Source organism: Leucopleurus acutus (genome assembly GCF_964270905.1).
Source record: "Leucopleurus acutus genome assembly, chromosome: 18".
Taxonomy (NCBI): domain Eukaryota; kingdom Metazoa; phylum Chordata; class Mammalia; order Artiodactyla; family Delphinidae; genus Leucopleurus; species Leucopleurus acutus.
In genome coordinates, this window is record NC_139160.1 from 8,332,100 (window position 1) to 8,350,712 (window position 18,613).

Below are 18,613 nucleotides of genomic sequence, written 5' to 3' on the forward strand. Positions count from 1 at the left end.
TTGTCTCTCTCTTTCTGACTTACTTCACTCTGTATGACAGACTCTAGGTCTATCCCCCTCATTACAAATAGCTCAATTTCGTTTCTTTTTATGGCTGAGTAATGGTGTTCTTTTGTTTTGAGTATGGCGTAGTTTTTTGTGTTTTTTTCAGTGTGGTGTAGTTTAAAGCATGGCCTTGGGCATAAGCGTTGGGAGTCAGGTCAAAGCTGTGTTCAGATCTTCTCCCAGTTCCCGGGGCGTTTGGCAGTCTCAGTGTGCTCATCTGTAGAACAGGGGGATTAGGAAGAATCAATGAGATGATGCATGTCCAAAGCTTAGCACAGAACCTGGCTGGTATTAAGCATGCAGTAAACCACAGCTATTGTTACAGTGCCTTCCAGATGCATACACTCTTAACCCTGTGTTTGCAGCCAGCCTTTCCAAGGTGCAGCCGTACCTGTTCCGCACTCTGTGTGATAATAACACCTTTCCTCTAAGACTCCATTTCATCTCATACACACTCTTATTTAGCCCCGTGAGGATACCGTGAATTGGGAAAGAAAGTCACTAAATAGCTCGACTTTCAGCTTGTCTTTTGGTAGATTTCTCCCTGTTAGCATCCAGTATTTTGTACCCTAGGGCTCTACCTTGTTAGGTATTCAAAACTTAAACACCGTTCATGAGATTTGCATTATGGAAATGTTTTCTTTCTCCTATTAAATCGTTATCTCAAACTTCAAGTAATGCTTTACTTTTTATTTCTTTACTAGAAAAAAAATGTATTTTCATGAAGCTAAGGGAGATTGAAGAAGTCTCATGGGCTTTTCAAAATAGTTTTGTACAAGCCACTCATTGTTTTGAAGTTCGTGATACGTTCCAACTTGACAAAATAGTTTTAAGTCCTGCAAGGGAAATGGTGTAGATGTTTCTTAGAATTAGTAAAATAATTTAATAATCTAATATGTAAATAGTTTGCTGGATTATAATGATAATTTATGGGTTATAATGCAACCCTAATCTGGACACACTTGTTAAAAAAAAATACTTTTCTCTTCAGAAAATCTGTTGTAGTTTGAAGACCTATTTGCTAAAAGGAGCAAAGAGAATGAAACTTATACTTGTGTTGAAGTGTATCCTCAGTTAGGTGAAAAGACCCAGCTCCTAAATTCTACCAAGTAATACAACCTACTTGGCAGCCAGGAAACCTAAGTAAACAGTGATTTCTGAAACAACCCCTAAATCCTTTATAATGGTATGTATCTACTGCTTCCAGGCGCTGGGAAGAGAAAAGGCAGATTTTATCTTCTTTATCTTCTGACTCACACTGCAACCAGACAGAACATAAGAGGGGTGTGTGTGTGTGTGTGTGTGTGTGTGTGTGTGTGTGTGTGTGTGTGTGTGTGTGTGTGTGTGTGTGAGACAGAGAGAGACAGAGGACGGGGTGGGGGAGAGGAGACCCAGCCCTGGGACATGAGGGAATAAATGATTGAGTTATGATTTCTGCACAGTCAATGAAAGAAAAAAGGGCAGAACATTTCCACATAAATAGAGCAAGGGGGAAGGGAGCAAAGGACACAAAATGCAAACTCCGGAAGCGAAAGAAAGAAAGTATGGGACAGGTCAAGCAGGAATCTAGTCAATGCTGCTTTTTCTCAGACCACCAAACCAGTTGACCACGTTAGTTTCAAGGTGTTAGTTTCAAGTTGCAAGGCAGAATCCCCGCAAAGGTCACAGAGTTTCCTTTCCATTTGCTGAGTGGAGGCTGCCATCACTGATAGGTCACAGCTCATTTGCTAGACCTCTGACTTCGCCGCCAGACAGCTGACCTTTTCAAGAAGCCGTTTGCCAGGTAGAGCGCAGGATGGAAGGGGTGGGTAGGAAGCGGCGCAGGGTTCCCGGCACTGCTGCTCGGTACACGCCCACCACGGGTTCTTTCCTCATCTCCCCAGCCATCTCTCATCTCCTTCGTCCAGCCAACTTCCAGTCGGCCGCCTGCCAGATAAGGAATTTAATAAAGACAGATGTTTGTTCTGCGTGTGTAGTTTGAAACAGAAAGGTAGGAGGAAATGTAAAATGTTTCCCAAAAGCTTGTAAAAAATCTTGAATAGTTTGGGAAGTAATAATAATTAGGCTTGCGATTTGCATAGGTATTCATTCTTAAGAGCAAGTTGTGTTTGCTCTATGGCATCGCACTAATAAAACAGAAATTTCACACAGTAACCATCACTTTTATTACCCGTGTGCCACATCTGTTCAACTTCCTCAGTCTTCTGAACCTAAAGATATTTTGGATCTCTCCTCCCTGGTGCTATTAGCGGTGGATAGGAGGGGCTCCTTCGTAATTCTACACCTGTTCGAGTCCACGCCCATCAACTTGCTAAGCTTCCCAGACAAGTGCGGGGTAAAGCATGAGAACATCTGAATCTGGGGTGGAGACGCAGATGGCTGAGGCTGGGCTTGGCTTTTCAGATTTTGTTAAGAAAATCTAATGTATTTCCTACCATGGCAGTTGATGACGGCAATTTATATTCCAGGACGAAGAACAAACTAAATTCATCTCAGAATGATTGTAAATCATCGAGACGGAGTAGCCTGCCGCCTGAACTACTCATAGGAAATGACATTAAAGGAAGACTTCAAAGAAACATTAAAAACTTGGAACCCATTCACCTGAGGCGCCCGAAAAAGAGACCATCCATATTTCCAGGTAGGATTTGTTTCTGTTGATGCCAGTTAAAAAAAACACACCAAAAGCAACAAGGACTGTATTTCGTTTGTAATGATCAGATGTGTTACATTTAAAATGAACTCGGGACATGTTTGAGTATAAAATATAGAATGATTCTTTCATCTGAAAGCACCCCCATCTTTTTTTCTTTTCTTTTCTTTCTTTATTTTCATATCTTTAAGGGTCTGGAAATAGGCGGCTGTTTTATTCTCAGGCAGCAGGATCAGGGAACCGCTTTGCTTGCAGTCCTGGAGAATGCCATGCTGCATTTCATTCTCTGGTGTGTTTTCTTTATTTTGCAAGATTACGGGATTGTTGAGTGAAGCTGATATTTGTGTGCCCCAGAAATTAACGCCATTAAATACTCGAATGCATGCTTCAAATTCCTGTCTTGCATCAGAGCCTGAAACATTTGTAGTAAAGGGCTCAATTAAACAATGTGGATGGTGAAATGTATTGGAGCACAGAAGACTCAGGGATTTCAGTCTTGATAAAGAGACTCTGATGGCAGCTTTAGATGTCCATGCCTGGTATTAGAGGTGTGTAAGCTTGTAGAAGACGCCTGTGATTGTGAACTCTCACTGAGGTGTCACTGGTGGGTGTGTGGTCACTGGAGAGGATGAATTATTTAGTGAACTTATTTCACTACCGTTTGCATTGGAATCTCCTGGAGAAACTGAAAGTGGCCTTTTTGTTTGTGATTGATTGATTGGAGTCTTTAAGGAGGATAGATTAGACACAACTGCTGAGGGCTAACTCTGTGATGATAGAAAATAAACAAGAATAATTCATTCAAGCTTTACTTCATCATGAAAATGAAATGAACCCCCCTAACAGTTGAGTTTTTAAAAAAAATATTTATCTATTTATTTGGTTGTGCTGGGTCTTAGTTGTGGCAGCTGGCTCCTTAGTTGCAGCTTGCCAGCTTCTTAGTTGCGGCATGAGAACTCTTAGTTGCGGCATGCACGTGGGATCTAGTTCCCAGACCAGGGATCGAACCTGGGCCCCCTGCATTGGGAGCGCAGAGTTTTATCCACTGCGCCACCAGGGAAGTCCCACAGCTGAGTCTTTATATTGAGGTGGGAGCTCAATGGATTCTTGTCTAGACTGTGTCCCTAAATGGTCTCCAAGCCACCTCACCGACCCCTGTGGCCTTCAGGTACATTATTTTTTCTGCCTATTTCTGCTGCCATTCCCCTTCTTGGGGACAGCAACAGGAGATGGACTCTTAACATCCTCCCTATCTGCTAGGGTCTCCAGTTGACAAGGTAGAGAGTTGTCTGCCCAAAGTTTGAACAATAGTGGCTACTTTTTTTTCTAAATTCCCTTTCACATGAACCACAACTTCATTGTCATGTAGGTCTCACTAACTTCTTTTTACAGTGGTTGACTTAGAAATGCCACCAGGCTGCAAATCCCACCACAGCTCCTAAACATCAGCTGAAAACAGAAATGTACATAGGTTGTGATAACCATTCCTATGTTATATGCTGTGTGGTTACACATAAAGAGTGGATATAATGTGGGACCTGAGCGTCAGAGAAATTAAGACGCAACTCAAAATTAATAACTGGCAAAACTACGGGTCAGACATGGGTCTTTTAACTCCAGTGTTGAAGCTGTTTCCCTCTGTTACCCTGTGCTGCGTTGTCAACTGTTGTTCTCATTTGTCTGATGAGATGCAAGACTGAAGACATGTCAGCGTTCCGATGTGCATTCACTCTGACCCTTACATACACACAGTCAACTTTATCCTCTCTCTCAAGTCTCCTGTTTTCGGTCCTGCACTGAATGATTGAATGATGGGTTGATCAGCTCATTCATTCACTCATGAAATATTCATTTAGTTCTTGCGCTGGTCTAGGGTGGACCTTGAAGAACCGAGCTGCATGGTACTCTTGTGTTCTTATCTCCCGTTTCTCCTCTAAGGGCCGTCTCACACTGCAGATAGTTATCTACCCAAAATGCAAATATGTTTGGGTCATTCCCTTACAATTCTTCAGTGGCTACCCTCGCTCTTCAGATAAAGTCCAGACTCCTTAAAGTGAAGTACACGAGACTGCCTACCTGGCCGCTGCTTCTGTCCCCGGCCCATCTCTTTGCTCTCCTCCCCTTGCAGTCCTGCAAACTCAGCCAACTTTAGATCCCTGTGGTCCATAATGCTTGCTCTTCTAGGGTAGGTGCTATATAACCTACCTGCGTAGTTTCACCCAACTAATTCCTACCTTGGCTTCGGGTGTCAGCTTGACAGCCCTTGTAGGGAATGTCTAGGAAGCTTTCCTGACCCTCCCATCTGGGTGGGGTCCATTCTCTGTCCTTCTCATAACACCTGGACTTTTCCCTATCACAGAACTTATCATATTGTATTGTAATTATCTGTTTACTTGTCTGTATCTTCCACTGGCCAGTGAGCCAGGGACCATATTAGTCTTGTTAACCATTGTGTCCCTTGTACCTATCACAATGCTTGGCACATAGCATGAACTAATAAATATTTATTCAGTTGACTCAAATCGTGATGGACAGAATGAACCCTTGGCATGCCTTGTATGCTCTGCTTTCTTCCACTTTCGCATCCTCCCTCACCTCCCAACACACACACAGGTGCACACACACACGCCTGTGTCCCTGTTATGCCCTTTCTTCCATTCTCCACCTGGGCTCCGAGGCCTAATTCAAGACTTCTGTCTTCTGTAATCACGCAGTCTTCCCATCTCTTTGAGTTCTCCTTTCATGCCTACCACTCACCTCCTTGGCCTCAGTACTGCATAAAGAGTCCTTCCCTTTCTTCCTGGGATCGTGTTCAATTGTCTTAGGTTGTGAATGGGTTCGGTGGTCACTTTGTGGCAACTAAGTTTCTATTTGTATAGAAACTCTTTGAAAACAGGGGCAATATCTTATATGGCCCAATTGTATCTGAGAGGGAATTGCACATAGTAGGTGGTCAGTTAACATCTGGTGGTAAATTAACTAATTTGCTGTGAGGCTGTGTCCATCCTGTGGGGCCTATCTGATTCTAGCTCCAGGAAAGAACTAGTTGGCAGTAGAGACTATCAAAAGGGAAGGTCTTTATACTGATTTTCATCACCATATAGGAACTCCTGGTGGGGGAAATGCAGGTACCCCTTGTCTCAGTGTGTAATTCAGTGTGTAATTTGTTAAAACATGTGTTAGGATTCTGCTATATGCCAGGATCATTCTAGACCTTGGGAAGAGAGCAGAAAATAAGACAGTTTCTTATGTGGCTGATGGGAAAGAATTTTCCTAGCAGGATGCCTTGCATATTGTGCAACCTGACAAATACCTCTTGAGAAAAGGGGTGAAGGGGGTACCATACTCACAGCAGTGAATCTTAAAAATCAAAACCAATACATTTAAAAATCATATTTTTATGATTTTTACAAAAACATCAAAAACTAACTTTTTCTTCCCTTGAAGAAGTCTCAACAGTAGAACTAGTTTGAGTTGCTCAGTTGAAGTTCTTCCATCTCGGCTTCACCAGACCAGGCATTAAGAGTGTAGGTAGGTCTCTAGCGGGCAGCTAACCTTGCTTCCTTGTCCTCCTGAAAGAACTCCAGCAGCTCCAGAGCAGAGGGCTCAGCTCCGTGAAAGAAAGCAAAGGAGGAGAGAGATGTGGTCCTTACACATACCGCATCCATAGGCACGTCAGATTGAAATGAGCATCTCATCCTGCACGTAGAAGAAAGTGGGGCTCAGGTGCCAGGTGTCATGGGTTGTTCACTCAGCACTCATAAGCAAGCAAGTTGGTGTGTTTGATCAGCTCATTCTTAAAATATCCTACTGATTTTACAATCATCTGTTTGAAAAGCGAGGAGCCATCTGCTTGGAGGAAACAGGCAGTTCCACGCACTTCCTTGTTGCTTAGTCAGAGGATGAGTGTGGGACCTCGAGGAGGAGGGCCCTCTGGTCAGGACTCACATGGCAGACAGGCCAGCACGTAAGCTAACCTCCATTCTCATTTTTAAGTTGGTTCTGTTCCAAAGGGATTTTTTAAAAAAAAATCCTAAACAATCTATAAAAAGTTATTTAAAATCATTTTAATAAAAAAACAGATTTTGAACATTTTCTAAAGTAAAACTCCTTTTTTTTTTTTTTCTTGCTGTATGTAGGATTTTATTGGAAACACAGGGAAGTAGGAAGAACACTGGCAGCTAGATGGTTCTAGCCTCCCTGAGGGCGGCCAGAAGGAACAGTGCAGCTGGGCAGTTGGGTTCGGGCTCCCTCCTGGGCGCCTGCTTATCCCAGGCACAGGGAAAGACACTCTGTAATTAAGCCCACCTCCTCCAGTTGTGTGCTCGATGTTAGAATTCTGTCACTCTGCGGACTTTCCTGGCTTCGCCTTCCAATGCAGGGGGTGCGGGTTCGATCTCCGGTCGGGGAACTAAGATCCCACATGGCTCGCGGCCAAAAACCAGAACATGAAACAGAAGCAATATGGTAACAGATTCAATAAAGACTTTAAAAATGGTCCACGTCACCCCCCCAAAAAAAATCTGTAAAGAATAAAAAAAAAAAAAAAAAAAGGAATTCTGTCACTCAGAATCCCTGCTGAGTAGTGATTTGATGACGTTTCAGCAGGGCCGTCCAGGGACAAGGAGGACGGGGGAGGACCTCCTTAAGGTCGCACCGTAAACAGTGCTTCCTGGGAGTGTGTGCAATTGGATTCAGTGGCTCCTCTTGGTGATGACAGGACCCATGTTTCGTACACCTGGGTGTCTTTGATGTGGGAGGTGCCCTGGAGGTGGTGAGGTGTGCAGGCAGGGTGGCGGCACATGAGAAGCACCATGTCATGGCCTCTCCGGAGCCGCACCCCCGTCCATCTGGTGGTGTGACTTCCTACCACGGCTGCTTCCAGAGGTGGCTGTGCTCAGGGCCTAAGACAAGGGAGCCTCAAAGGCACGAGTCTGAACTTGTCCTCTCATGAAAGGATTTCAAGACAAAGGATTTCACCAAGGAAGTATCTACCTCACAACTGGGTTCACGTTCTGATCCCCCATCTTACTAAACGTGTAATGGACGAGTCACCTGATCCCTGGGAACCTGTTTATTTCTTCATCTGTGAAATGGGAGCGAAAACACCAGTGTCACAGGGTTACATGAAATGCAAATGAGATAGTCCGTGAGGATGAAATGATACACAGCTGGAATTGACTGTGTTCGCTTATTCTTTGTTGATATCAAAGGTTTTGTTTCACATAATTTGTACTTTACATGGGTGGGTGGTAAGTGTAATTGGAACACTTTTGCAAATCTTCATGGATGGAAAGTTATCCTAAGTCGTCAATCAAACCCTCTGCTGAGGTAAATTATTATTACTTTTTTTTTTTTTTTTGCGGTATGCGGGCCTCTCACTGTTGTGGCCTCTCCCGTTGCGGAGCACAGGCTCCGGACGCATAGGCTCAGCGGCCATGGCTCACGGGCCCAGCCGCTCCGCGGCATGTGGGATCTTCCCGGACCGGGGCACGAACCGGTGTCCCCTGCATCAGCAGGCAGACTCTCAACCACTGTGCCGCCAGGGAAGCCCTGCTAAGGTAAATTCTATATAATGAGACACCACTAAAAGACCTATTAATTTTCCATGAAAAGAGGGTAACATGGAAGCTCTTCTTAATAAAAATATCCATATATTTTCTCAACATGACCTCATTAAACTTGAGAGTATTGTCATGTCAGGCCTCGGAAAATTGTTCTGTATTAGAAACAACACTATCTGTGATTTCAAAACTTACTTGTGGCCTTGTGTTCAATGATTTTGCCTAACTTTGTCTAACACCTTGCTTTGGGAAATTCAACTTAGGCTTTTTTTTTTTTTTTTCGGTTGCACCTCGTGGCATGTGGGATCTTAGTTCCCCAACCAGGGGTCAAACCTGTGCTCCCTGTAGTGGAAGCACAGAGCCCTAACGACTGGACCACCAGGGAAGTCCCAGCTTAGGCTGTTCTTTGAACTAAAAGTTGGAATAGGATGGTCGTTCATTCACAATTACATATGATGTATAGCTTATATGTAAGATTAAAAATGAACTCACCACTTGAAATGAATCTTTTTAAATATTAGGAGTATTTAGACTTCCAAAAGTTTTGAAAATCAACGTTTGACATTTTGATTTAAAATATTTATAGCATTTCTTACTCAAAAATACTAATGCAACAAAGACTGAGTATCCTGTTTCCTTAAATAATCGTATTTGTTTTATGGATAAGTTTATTCAGGGAGGTGAAGTTTCTGTTCTTGTTTTGCTTTGTTTTTTTTTCTAAAAAGAAACAAAACCAAAAACTTAATGAGGATATTAGTGGTAAACCAGTTACTTTTAAGAAAAACAAAAATGCTAATACTAGTCACATGTGTGATAACCAAAGGGAAATATGTTTTACCTTTATGCAGGGACACAGAATAAGCAGAAGGCATTAGATTTATGGCTTGACTTCAGGCTTTTCCTCCTTGTCATAAAAAAATAAATAAATACAAATATACGGTTCTGAATGCAGGACTTACGATATAAGTATATTGAGAAGTGGCTTAAATGCTCCTGTTCTAAAAGCAGTTCGTTTCCGTTTGCTGATCTATAGCAAATGTATAACTTTTCAGATTTGAGAGCTCCCACACACTTTTCTTCCCATTCTTAAATCTAACACTCTAAGGTCTAGTAGTGACATCTAGACTATGAAAAGATTGTGTTTTTACATCCACATAACTTTATATTTACTCAAGATAGTTCAGTGATAATTTTAAGCATTTTAATTGTTTTCATAAATAATGTACTTTTAACAAATATTTAGCAGGGGGTATGGCCATCCAGTCACTCAGTTATGCAGAGAAATGACCATACCCCAACATTCTTTTGCTTCAGATACTCTGGGACTCTGTACAGAATGTTTACCTTCAAAGTTTAATTAGAATATCTCCAGCATTTCTTTAAAATCTAGGAGCTTAAACAGGTAGTCATTTTGGGTGACATGCCTGGAAAAACTCTCATTACAAGATGGTCAGAGTGTTTTAGGTCACGACTTCCAAACCTTTCCATCCTAAGTGGGGCATGAGTTAATTTTTTTGTGCCGAACAATAGATTGTCAGATTTACTTTTGAACATCCTGGGAGTTCAGAGCATAGAGATGGAGGAACCACAAAGTGGTATGTACTTTTGTCAGTAGATCAGATTTCTCCACGGTGCTCCCTCAGCTATCAAATAATGCTCTTCTCTCCCACCCTGATACTTAAGAAAGACTAAGTCATCTTGATGGATAATAAATACTGGATGGCGTTTTGGAGTAATTATGGGCCAGAAAGATTCAATTCAAAGAAACATTCTTTAATTTTAAGTATCAAAATAGTGCCCAAGGATAAATGGAAGATACGCATATGGGAAAGACTACAACATCTATTCAACAAGAATCTAAGCTATCTTGCTGAACGACTACTAGATGCAAAATGCTGCGGAGGACAGGTTGATGGTTAAGACATTGATACACAGCAATTTGTTCTCCTTTCTGATTTTTTACTAGGAGAGCAGGGTGCACTAATTTGGGTGTTCATGCTTCTCTGGCACAAGTGTTTAAGCTCTGTGTTGCACCAGCTAATGGCAATACTGACACCGTGTCATCTGGAACAGAAACCCTAATTGGCAGTGAAACATCTCCCTACAGGAAAGTCCCAGGGGATCTTAATTGTCCTCTGCATCAGGGTTTCTTTGCTGGGAGATTGTTTACCTTTTGTAAATTGTGACTCTTCTGCACCCTCTAAAACACGTCTGGCCTGATCAGTCTCCTGGACTTGAGTTTTTTCAGCTGAGGAACCTGAGCACAATGAGGAAAGAACACCAGGGCCTGGTGACGGCCCTGAGTTCAGATCCAGCTCCGGGAAGGACAGGTGGAAGAAAGCCACGCCCCTCCCTAAGCTCTGGGCCCCTGGGCAGGGCAGGCAGATCCTGGGGCACTGCTGGCATCTCCGTGCTCCCCTTCAGGCCACACTCCGCTGACCTCCCTCATCTGGGCTGGAAACAAAATAAAGATCAAGCCTCCTGGACGCCAAAAACAAAAACAAAAGTCAGTGAGAAAGAATTATAAGTCGAGTGTTCCTCCCTGGGGCCCAGCTCAGGAAGGGTTTCCAGCCTTCTGAGATTTTCAAATGCTTATACAACTAAGGGAGTATTAACTGAGGAACTTAAGGCATTCATTTTCAATTAACTGCACAAATGCAAATTACTGGAGAAGTTTTTTCAGAATCCACAGGCACCAGCCCTGGAGATTTGATTGAGGAAGTCTAGGCTGGGGCTGGGCTTCTAACCGCTTTGTGAAAATTATCCCCAGGTACATGGGACGTTTGTCCCATCCCCTAGTTGAGAACTGCAGACTTAAAGGAAGTGGAAAAGATCCTCAAAGATCAAAGTCATTCTTAAACGATCCCCGGTTCACATGTAGGAAGCAGCAGGCATCTATTCATAGCAGGCCCCCGGCCCTGCCTCTTGTCATTCAGTCCCCTCTCCCACACACCCAGCCATCACCACCCTCAAAGGTCAGTGTGTTCTTGGGCAGGAAGAGAACTTGTATTTTCTCTCCTAATAGTGCCTGGATTTGAGTTCCATTATATACAGGCCTCCTCCTGGTTCCGCCTCATAATCTTACACACTACCCATCTAGGTCTTTGTTGTAACCCCTGCTCACAGCAGAGGGTAAAACACTAGAACTGTTTCTGCCACCTCTTGATCAATTGTTAAAATGTTAACGATGTGCTGAATGTTTGTGTCCCCCCCACCGCAGAATCCCTATGTTGAATAATCCCCAGTGGGATGGCATTTGGAGATGGGGCCTTTGGGAGGCAGTTAGGTCATGTGGATGGAGCCCTCATTAATGGGATTAGTACCCTTGTGAAAAAAAGACAGGAGAGAGATGATCTCCCTCGATTTCTCTCTCTCTGTCTGCCATATGAGGACACAGCGAGAAGTCAGGAAGAGGGTTCTCACTAGACACCAAATCAGCCAGCACCTTGATCGTGGACTTCCCAGCCTCCAGAACTGTGAGATGTAAATGTTTGTTGTCAGAGCCACCCGGTCTATATTAATTGGCTATAGCAGCCTGAATTGACTAAGCCAATTGGATGAATGAGAAATATTTGAGTCCGTAAGAGAAGAAAAACTCTTAATACAACAAACAAGTAATATAAGAAAATATAGAAATGTTCAGTGAATGAAAGTTGATGAATATCACGCACGATACTTAGTGCTGCACAGAAATTGCATTATTTGGAAATAAACTATAGCGACTTATTTTCTTTTGGTATTGAATCACATCCATCCAAAATAAATAGCAGTTGGGCAACTTCTCAAAAGAAATATTGCCAAAATGTAATTACTTTTAATAAAGATGCCACAAATTACTACATATTATTTAAACAAAAGGCAATGCAGTTTTGGAAGACTGTAAACATCCCGACGTTGTGACCTTGTACTTTGTCTTAATTTCTGCTGAATTAGAAAGGGCTTTGCTGTTTCAAATATACCCATGCTATTCAGTCCTTCAGCAAAAAAGTAGGTGACTAAAGTCTGTGTGCTTAACCATGCTTGACGAATGTTGATAATGATAGAAGCCATTTTATTGGTGGTAAATCAGCTTCTGATTTCCACACCAAACACTCGCACAAGCACAAACATGGTTGGGCAGGAGGCAGAGAAGTGGTCTGGAATCATATCCTTCATGGACAAACTGAAATGAAAATGCAAAATCTCCATCAATGGGGTGCTGGTTGGGCGTAAGGGGGTACAGAGGAAGCCCAGAAGGCACTTATCTAACATGCTCAGAAGAGGGAACTTAAGAAAAAAAAAATCAAGCAAAAAGAAAATAATGTTACATCTGTCCCCCACAGCAGGAAATTTGCGGGGTGGCTTTTATTTTGAACATTTTACTGCTATGGATGGGGCAAAATGACTTGCAGAAATGAAACTGTTTGGTGCTTGCCTCTGTGGAGTGGGGAAGCTCCCTGAATGTCACCGAGATGGTGAAGAGGGAGGGTGGTGGCAGGAGTGTAATCCTTGCTTATTTGATAAGTAATGGTTCTCTCTTTAAAAGACTCTTTTAAAGTTTCCCGACCTTGAAAATAATGATGAGTGAACACAAGACTGGATAGAGTGAGATAGAAAGAGTGGAAAGTTTCTGTTCCATCCTTTCCCCGAGACAACAACGGATTCTATATCTCTATCCAACCACTGCCTCGGGGGATTGACTTATTGGAAATTGAAGCAGTGGGAGGGAGACAGAGCCAGCCGGGAGGAGTCCATTGGCTTCTCATTGTCACACTCCTCCTTGAAAGGCTCCCCAGCTCAGCCTGCACGTTATTGCTTTAAAACAGTGTTAGGATCTAGCTCAGTTGTATTTGCGCAGCAGAGATAGAAATGACCAACATATGAGCTGTTGATGTTCAGACAGAAGTCCAGCATTGCACGTTGCTTTCATTAAGTTGGAAAAGACAGTGCGTAGACGTTGATGAAAAATTTACTCAAAAACCCACCACACTCTTTCAGGGGCTATAGTAGAGGGGTACATATATGGTTCTGCTTCTTTAAAGTGTGGACATTTGAGATTAACACGGTAAAATCGATTAATATGTAATTGCTGTGCACAAAATACAGATTAATCAGCCGCCTGGAATTCTGTCCCTGCTCTGGACCAGAGCGTTTGCAGGCCTGGGATCTTGCTTACTGTACAGTCCAGTTATCATCTTAACATCCCACATTGCTGTATGCTACTCATTGCTAAATGGAATGGCTCATAACATCTGTTTAAAAGCAGCATAATAAACTATTCCATAGTTTAGGACTTTAAGTTTTAGAAGTTATAAAATGTCATGAATTTCATCCCAAGTGGCAATATTGCTCCAATCAGTTTTTAAGGAATATGATTAGATGAGAAATATACCTCACTTTCAAAATATTTTAATTTCATCATTGAGAAAATTGGAAGGACACCCATTTTAAAGTCGTGGGGATTCTTCAAGCTTCGATCTTGCCAATTCTGGGCATTAATGAGCTAATTCAGCTTTTTGGTCATCATTGCTATTGTTTTATTCAATGAGAGGGCATCTTAGAAGACTTATGATGTTTCTCCAAAAGTTGAATTCTTAATTCCTTGCTAATTATTCATCTTATAGATACGTCTTTGAGTCCTGGGATTTACTGTTTTTTCAGAGCTCAAACTGCAAAAAGTGCTTGGTGGTTGTGTTGTTGAAGAACTTAGACAAGCACTTGGCAGGGAGCACAGTGGAAAATCAGAGCATCGTTGAATTACGGATCTGAAAGAAATCTCAGAGAGCATCTAATTCAACGCACTCATTTTACAGATGAAGAAATACAGACCTACACAGACCGCTTACATTGAGGGTCTCCTGCTTCCCAGCATAATCTTCACGAGATCATCACCAAAACCTAGTTTAAGAACCTCTGGGGTCATTTTTTGTGAACAAGAAAGTGAGGAGAAAATGATGCCCACAGCTTTCCTTGTGGGTCCCAGAGGCAAGCAATCCACGCACCAGCCTGTGTTTATTCAGCCTCCACACACCCACCCTTCTGCACAGGACACTGCAGTGGAGAGGCAGGGCAGGGGGAGGTTGAAGCTTTAAAAGGTACATGTCAGTCACAGGTGGTGACACACCCAGCTGAAGGGCGAGCCTGGCCCAGTGCACGGCATCAAGATCTCAGCTGGCTTTATTTTTCATTCTGTCCTTAAGAGATGAAAAGTCTGTTTCTTTGATGAAAGGAATCAAGCGAGAGAGGGGGAGTTTTAGTTTTGGGAAACTTTTGCTCAAGGAAATGTACAGGAAACATGATTGTCCTCAGAGATGTGATCCAGGGGAAAACCTAGACCCTATATAAACATTTCTTTTGTGGGGGGAAAGCTGTAGGAATATTTTCCTCTTGAACGGTGAAAAGGTCTACTAAATTGTCATTGTTCTCACAGACTAAGATCACCATTCCCGTGTCACAGTGGGGAAGCTAAAGCATATGGAAATAATCTGTTCAATGTTAAGAGGGCAAATTTGAGACAAGATAAGATTTCACAACTTTTCAGTTTCAAGTTCTCCTTCACCAAATTCTCTGAGGTTTATTCCATTCTCATGTTCAAAAAGTCATAACCCAAAGCAGCTTTAAAACCCCGTATCTTAATGATTGAACAAAAAATGTATATGTCTTTTTTTACCACACAGCGTATAACCAAATCCCTAATTAAAAATCAGTTAATAAGGCCCCTGATTAAAGGGGCATCGAAGGTAGACAGTAGACTTAGCCTGACTGCGCTTGTGGAGCAGCTGTGTGCCTGCGCCTATCATTGAAAAGTAAATACTTTGCTCAGTTGAGGGAAATGTATTACTTTTTAAGGTTGTCAGGGCTCAATTTAATCTTTGAAAAATAGGTCACCCTGTTGTTTTGTGTGGTCCTCAGTTTAAAAAATTATCTAACCGCAGGTTCTATACCTCTGAAGGGGTGTGTAATAAATAATCATTACTTTGGGAAAAGGATTCTACAAGAGCTCAAAATAAAGCAAAAAAAGGTTTTTTTTTTTTTAAAGCTTATTTCTTCTAAGCACTAGGGTTTGAAAATACAGAAGATTTTTTTTTTCTGTTTTAAAGTTTTAAAGTAATAGAAGGAGAAGATCATATAACCTCACATAACCTAAAAGTCAGCTGGGAGCAATTTGCTCTTAAAATTTAAGTAAAGATTGATCAAGCTTCCATGCCAATACCTACAGAAAGTCCCAGGCCCAGCCCCCAGATCTCTATAACTTCAGAGACACTGTCCTTCTGCTTAAGTTCCTTCTTCTGCTAATTTTTTTTCAGATATTTCCAGTTTTTATTTCTTTCTAGGCATATGACAGGATTTTACTTCCTTTCCCCTAGAATTTAGTATAACCATTTGACATTATGTGGCCAGGGAATTTTGAGAGTCACAATTCAGTGTGTCATGATTGGGTGGAAATTTTAAGCACCATATCTGAGACACCATATCCCCTTTCTTCTACTTCAGTGATTGTAGAAATTGATGTCAAGATAAGGCCTTCGTCAGCCTGAATCCAAAGAAGCATAAGTAAACACCCTGTAAACTCTGCAAATGTTTTGTTTGCTCTCTTTTGCCGTTTATGGATTTTCCCATTATCTTCTTATGCTGTGTGAATTCAGAAGGGAAGTTCATGCTCTTTCCTTGATTTCCACAAACAAAAACTCAACCATAAGAGCCTGTGTGTATAGTAGATTCTGTGGCTGTCCAGAGAGACAAACAGGATGTAGGTTTTAGATATTCATTCAGCACAGACAACGCTGATTTAATATTAGATGTCCCTGTTCTTAAAAAGCCCTTTCAGCCACCCTGACATTTGAGATTTCTCAGTGCCTACTCTACCAGTATTCTTAACCCCTGGACATCTTTTTTTTTTTTTTTTTGCGGTACGCGGGCCTCTCACTGCTGCGGCCTCTCCCGCCGCGGAGCACAGGTCCCGGACGCGCAGGCTCAGCGGCCACGACTCACGGGCCCAGCCGCTACGCGGCACGTGGGATCCTCTCAGACCGGGGCACGAGCCCGTGATCGATTCTTTCAAATTCCTTTCTACCACATCATCCCCGGAATTTCATGTTCTTCTCCCTCTGTCATATAGAGCAATTCTGATCTTACCAGCTGCTACCCCCAGCTCTTCCTTTGGCCTATCACAGCACATCCAAAACCAATCTAGGTGCTCATCAAAATCAAAGGGCCATCTGAGATTACTTCTTTTAAGCCCATGGTCGTCATAAGGGTACATAAGAACCATCTCAAATTTTGTTAAAATTAAATTCAGATGCTGGCTCATCTGGTTTGGGCTTGGCCTGGGAGTACTTACTATTAATAGTCATGATGTGATTCTGATTGAGGGATCTTCCACTCATTCTTTGAGAAACTCTGTAGTCTAATAAGAGTCATCCTCTATAGGAGGCAGCTGGATTCTAGATAACAGGGTTTTTCCTCCTTTACATATAGAGTGCACCTACAAAATCCTGCAAAGACCCCGCTGTGATTGGGGTTAAACATCTCCCTATCATCCTAGCTTTACCATCTTATGGTATAAGCCCAAGGTCACTCTGCTTAGAAGCTCTGTCAGTTAAAACTTTGGTAGACTCATTAGCAGGGGATAAGACTCATATTTCCTGTCTTAATAGGATTTATCTTGTCAAACATGTTTGTACTCACTTGAACAGGGCCAGTGACCCATGTAGCTAAGTTACATAGGGGACACAGCTTGCTCTGGGACAACCCAGGGTACTTTGCTTCCCATCTTCCAAAGATGTAGAACGGAAGACAGTCTTAAGGGATCAGGAATTAAGACCGTCTTGGGTTAGCAGGTGTTCACATTATTTTATATTTTTAATACCCAGACTAGTGATGATTTCATATTGATTTGGGCAGCATTATTCAATGAGATTAGCTTTGTTTTCCACTCAGTTTACAAGATAGCTATGTCCCTTTTAAAAGCTAATTTAATTACAAACCAGAAACTGATCAGAGGGTTATTATAAAGTGTATAAATTATCCATACTATGAATTAATAAATTCTCTTACATAATATAATGCATTTTAAATAATTTGTTTTACACAAATGTGCACTTTTCAGGAAGCTGTCAGCTGTGTTGTGTTAAGAAATACGTGTATATCTATACTATCCTTCCTAATACATTTACTGTCTTTTGTCTAGTTTCTGTCATCTTTCTACCTCAATTCTTAGCTCTTTGATTAAAAGAGCTAAATTTTCTATTTTTTTAATGTCCCTGAAACATTTATCTAATGATTTCTGCCTTCAGTGGATGTTCAGGAAAATGCTTACGCCCCACCCAGGGCTGTGTCATACTCTTCCCTCTTCCAGTAACAGTGTGTGGACCTAGATACGTAATTTAGCCACCCTGTACACCCTAGAATATTCCCTGAAAAGTGGGATAAAAATAGTATCTAATCTCTAAAATCTCTGCTATTTTAAGGACCCCTCTGGAGTCTAGAACTGCATCCCCGAAGTAGTTCTCTCATCCACTGGTAGCTTTAATTCTCTTAAACATTGAGATATTCTGTAACACCCCACACCTTCTTTCTGATAGTGCCTCTATCGTGTTTTAGCCCCTTTACTTTCAGGATCAAGCCTACACTCTTGAGCATGGCTTTGAAGACCCAGGAGCCCTCCCAGGCTGGCCCCGTGCTCAGAGGGAAGGCTTCGTCCCTGCCCCTGACCTTCCTGCACACATGCCGGCCACATGGAACCACTGAAGCCCTCTGGCCCTGCTCCCCTCTCATTGGGGCGGGTCTTCACACAGGCTTACTTGTAAATCTGCCCACCTTGCTTTTCTCTGTCGTATTCTTTTTCAAGGCTGAGCTCAAATGTCACCTTATCTCTCAAACTGTCCCTTAACACTCCCACCCTCAGATGGTTTAGTTGTATCTTACCTTTTGTTTCGTACGTCTTCACACACTGTTATGGTGTTTAATGTTGTTTGTATCGTTAGTACCACCCCCTCTGTTCCAAGCCTTTTTCTTTTTTATAACTTTATTTATTTATTTATTTTATTTTTGGCTGCATTGAGTCTTCGTTGCTGTGCGCAGGCTTTCTCTAGTTGTGGCGAGCAGGGGCTACTCTTCGTTGAAGTGTGTGGGCTTCTAATTGTGGTGGCTTCTCTTGTTGTGGAGCACAGGCTCTAGGCGCATGAGCTTCAGTAGTTGTGGCACACAGGCTCAGCAGTTGTGGCGCATGGGCTTAGTTGCTCACGGCATGTGGGATCTTCCTGGACCAGGGCTTGAACCCATGTCCCCTGCATTGGCAGGTGGATTCTCAGCCATTGCACCTGAAGGCAGATACTATGTATCCCATGCATGAATGAATGAGTGAGTAAAT

At 42.3% G+C, this 18,613-nt stretch overlaps 1 protein-coding gene across 1 annotated transcript in view; it reads left to right on the top strand.

The window, feature by feature from the left end:
* Positions 1-2,481: 2,481 nt before the first annotated feature.
* FRY (FRY microtubule binding protein) overlaps positions 2,482-18,613 on the top strand; it is a gene marked incomplete at its 5' end in the record, with an annotated part of 329,047 nt that continues 312,915 nt past the window's right edge. Inside the window, one exon of the mRNA XM_082859749.1 lies at positions 2,482-2,686. Coding sequence (XP_082715875.1) covers positions 2,482-2,686 — 205 coding nt within the window. The remainder of the gene's footprint in view (positions 2,687-18,613) is intronic.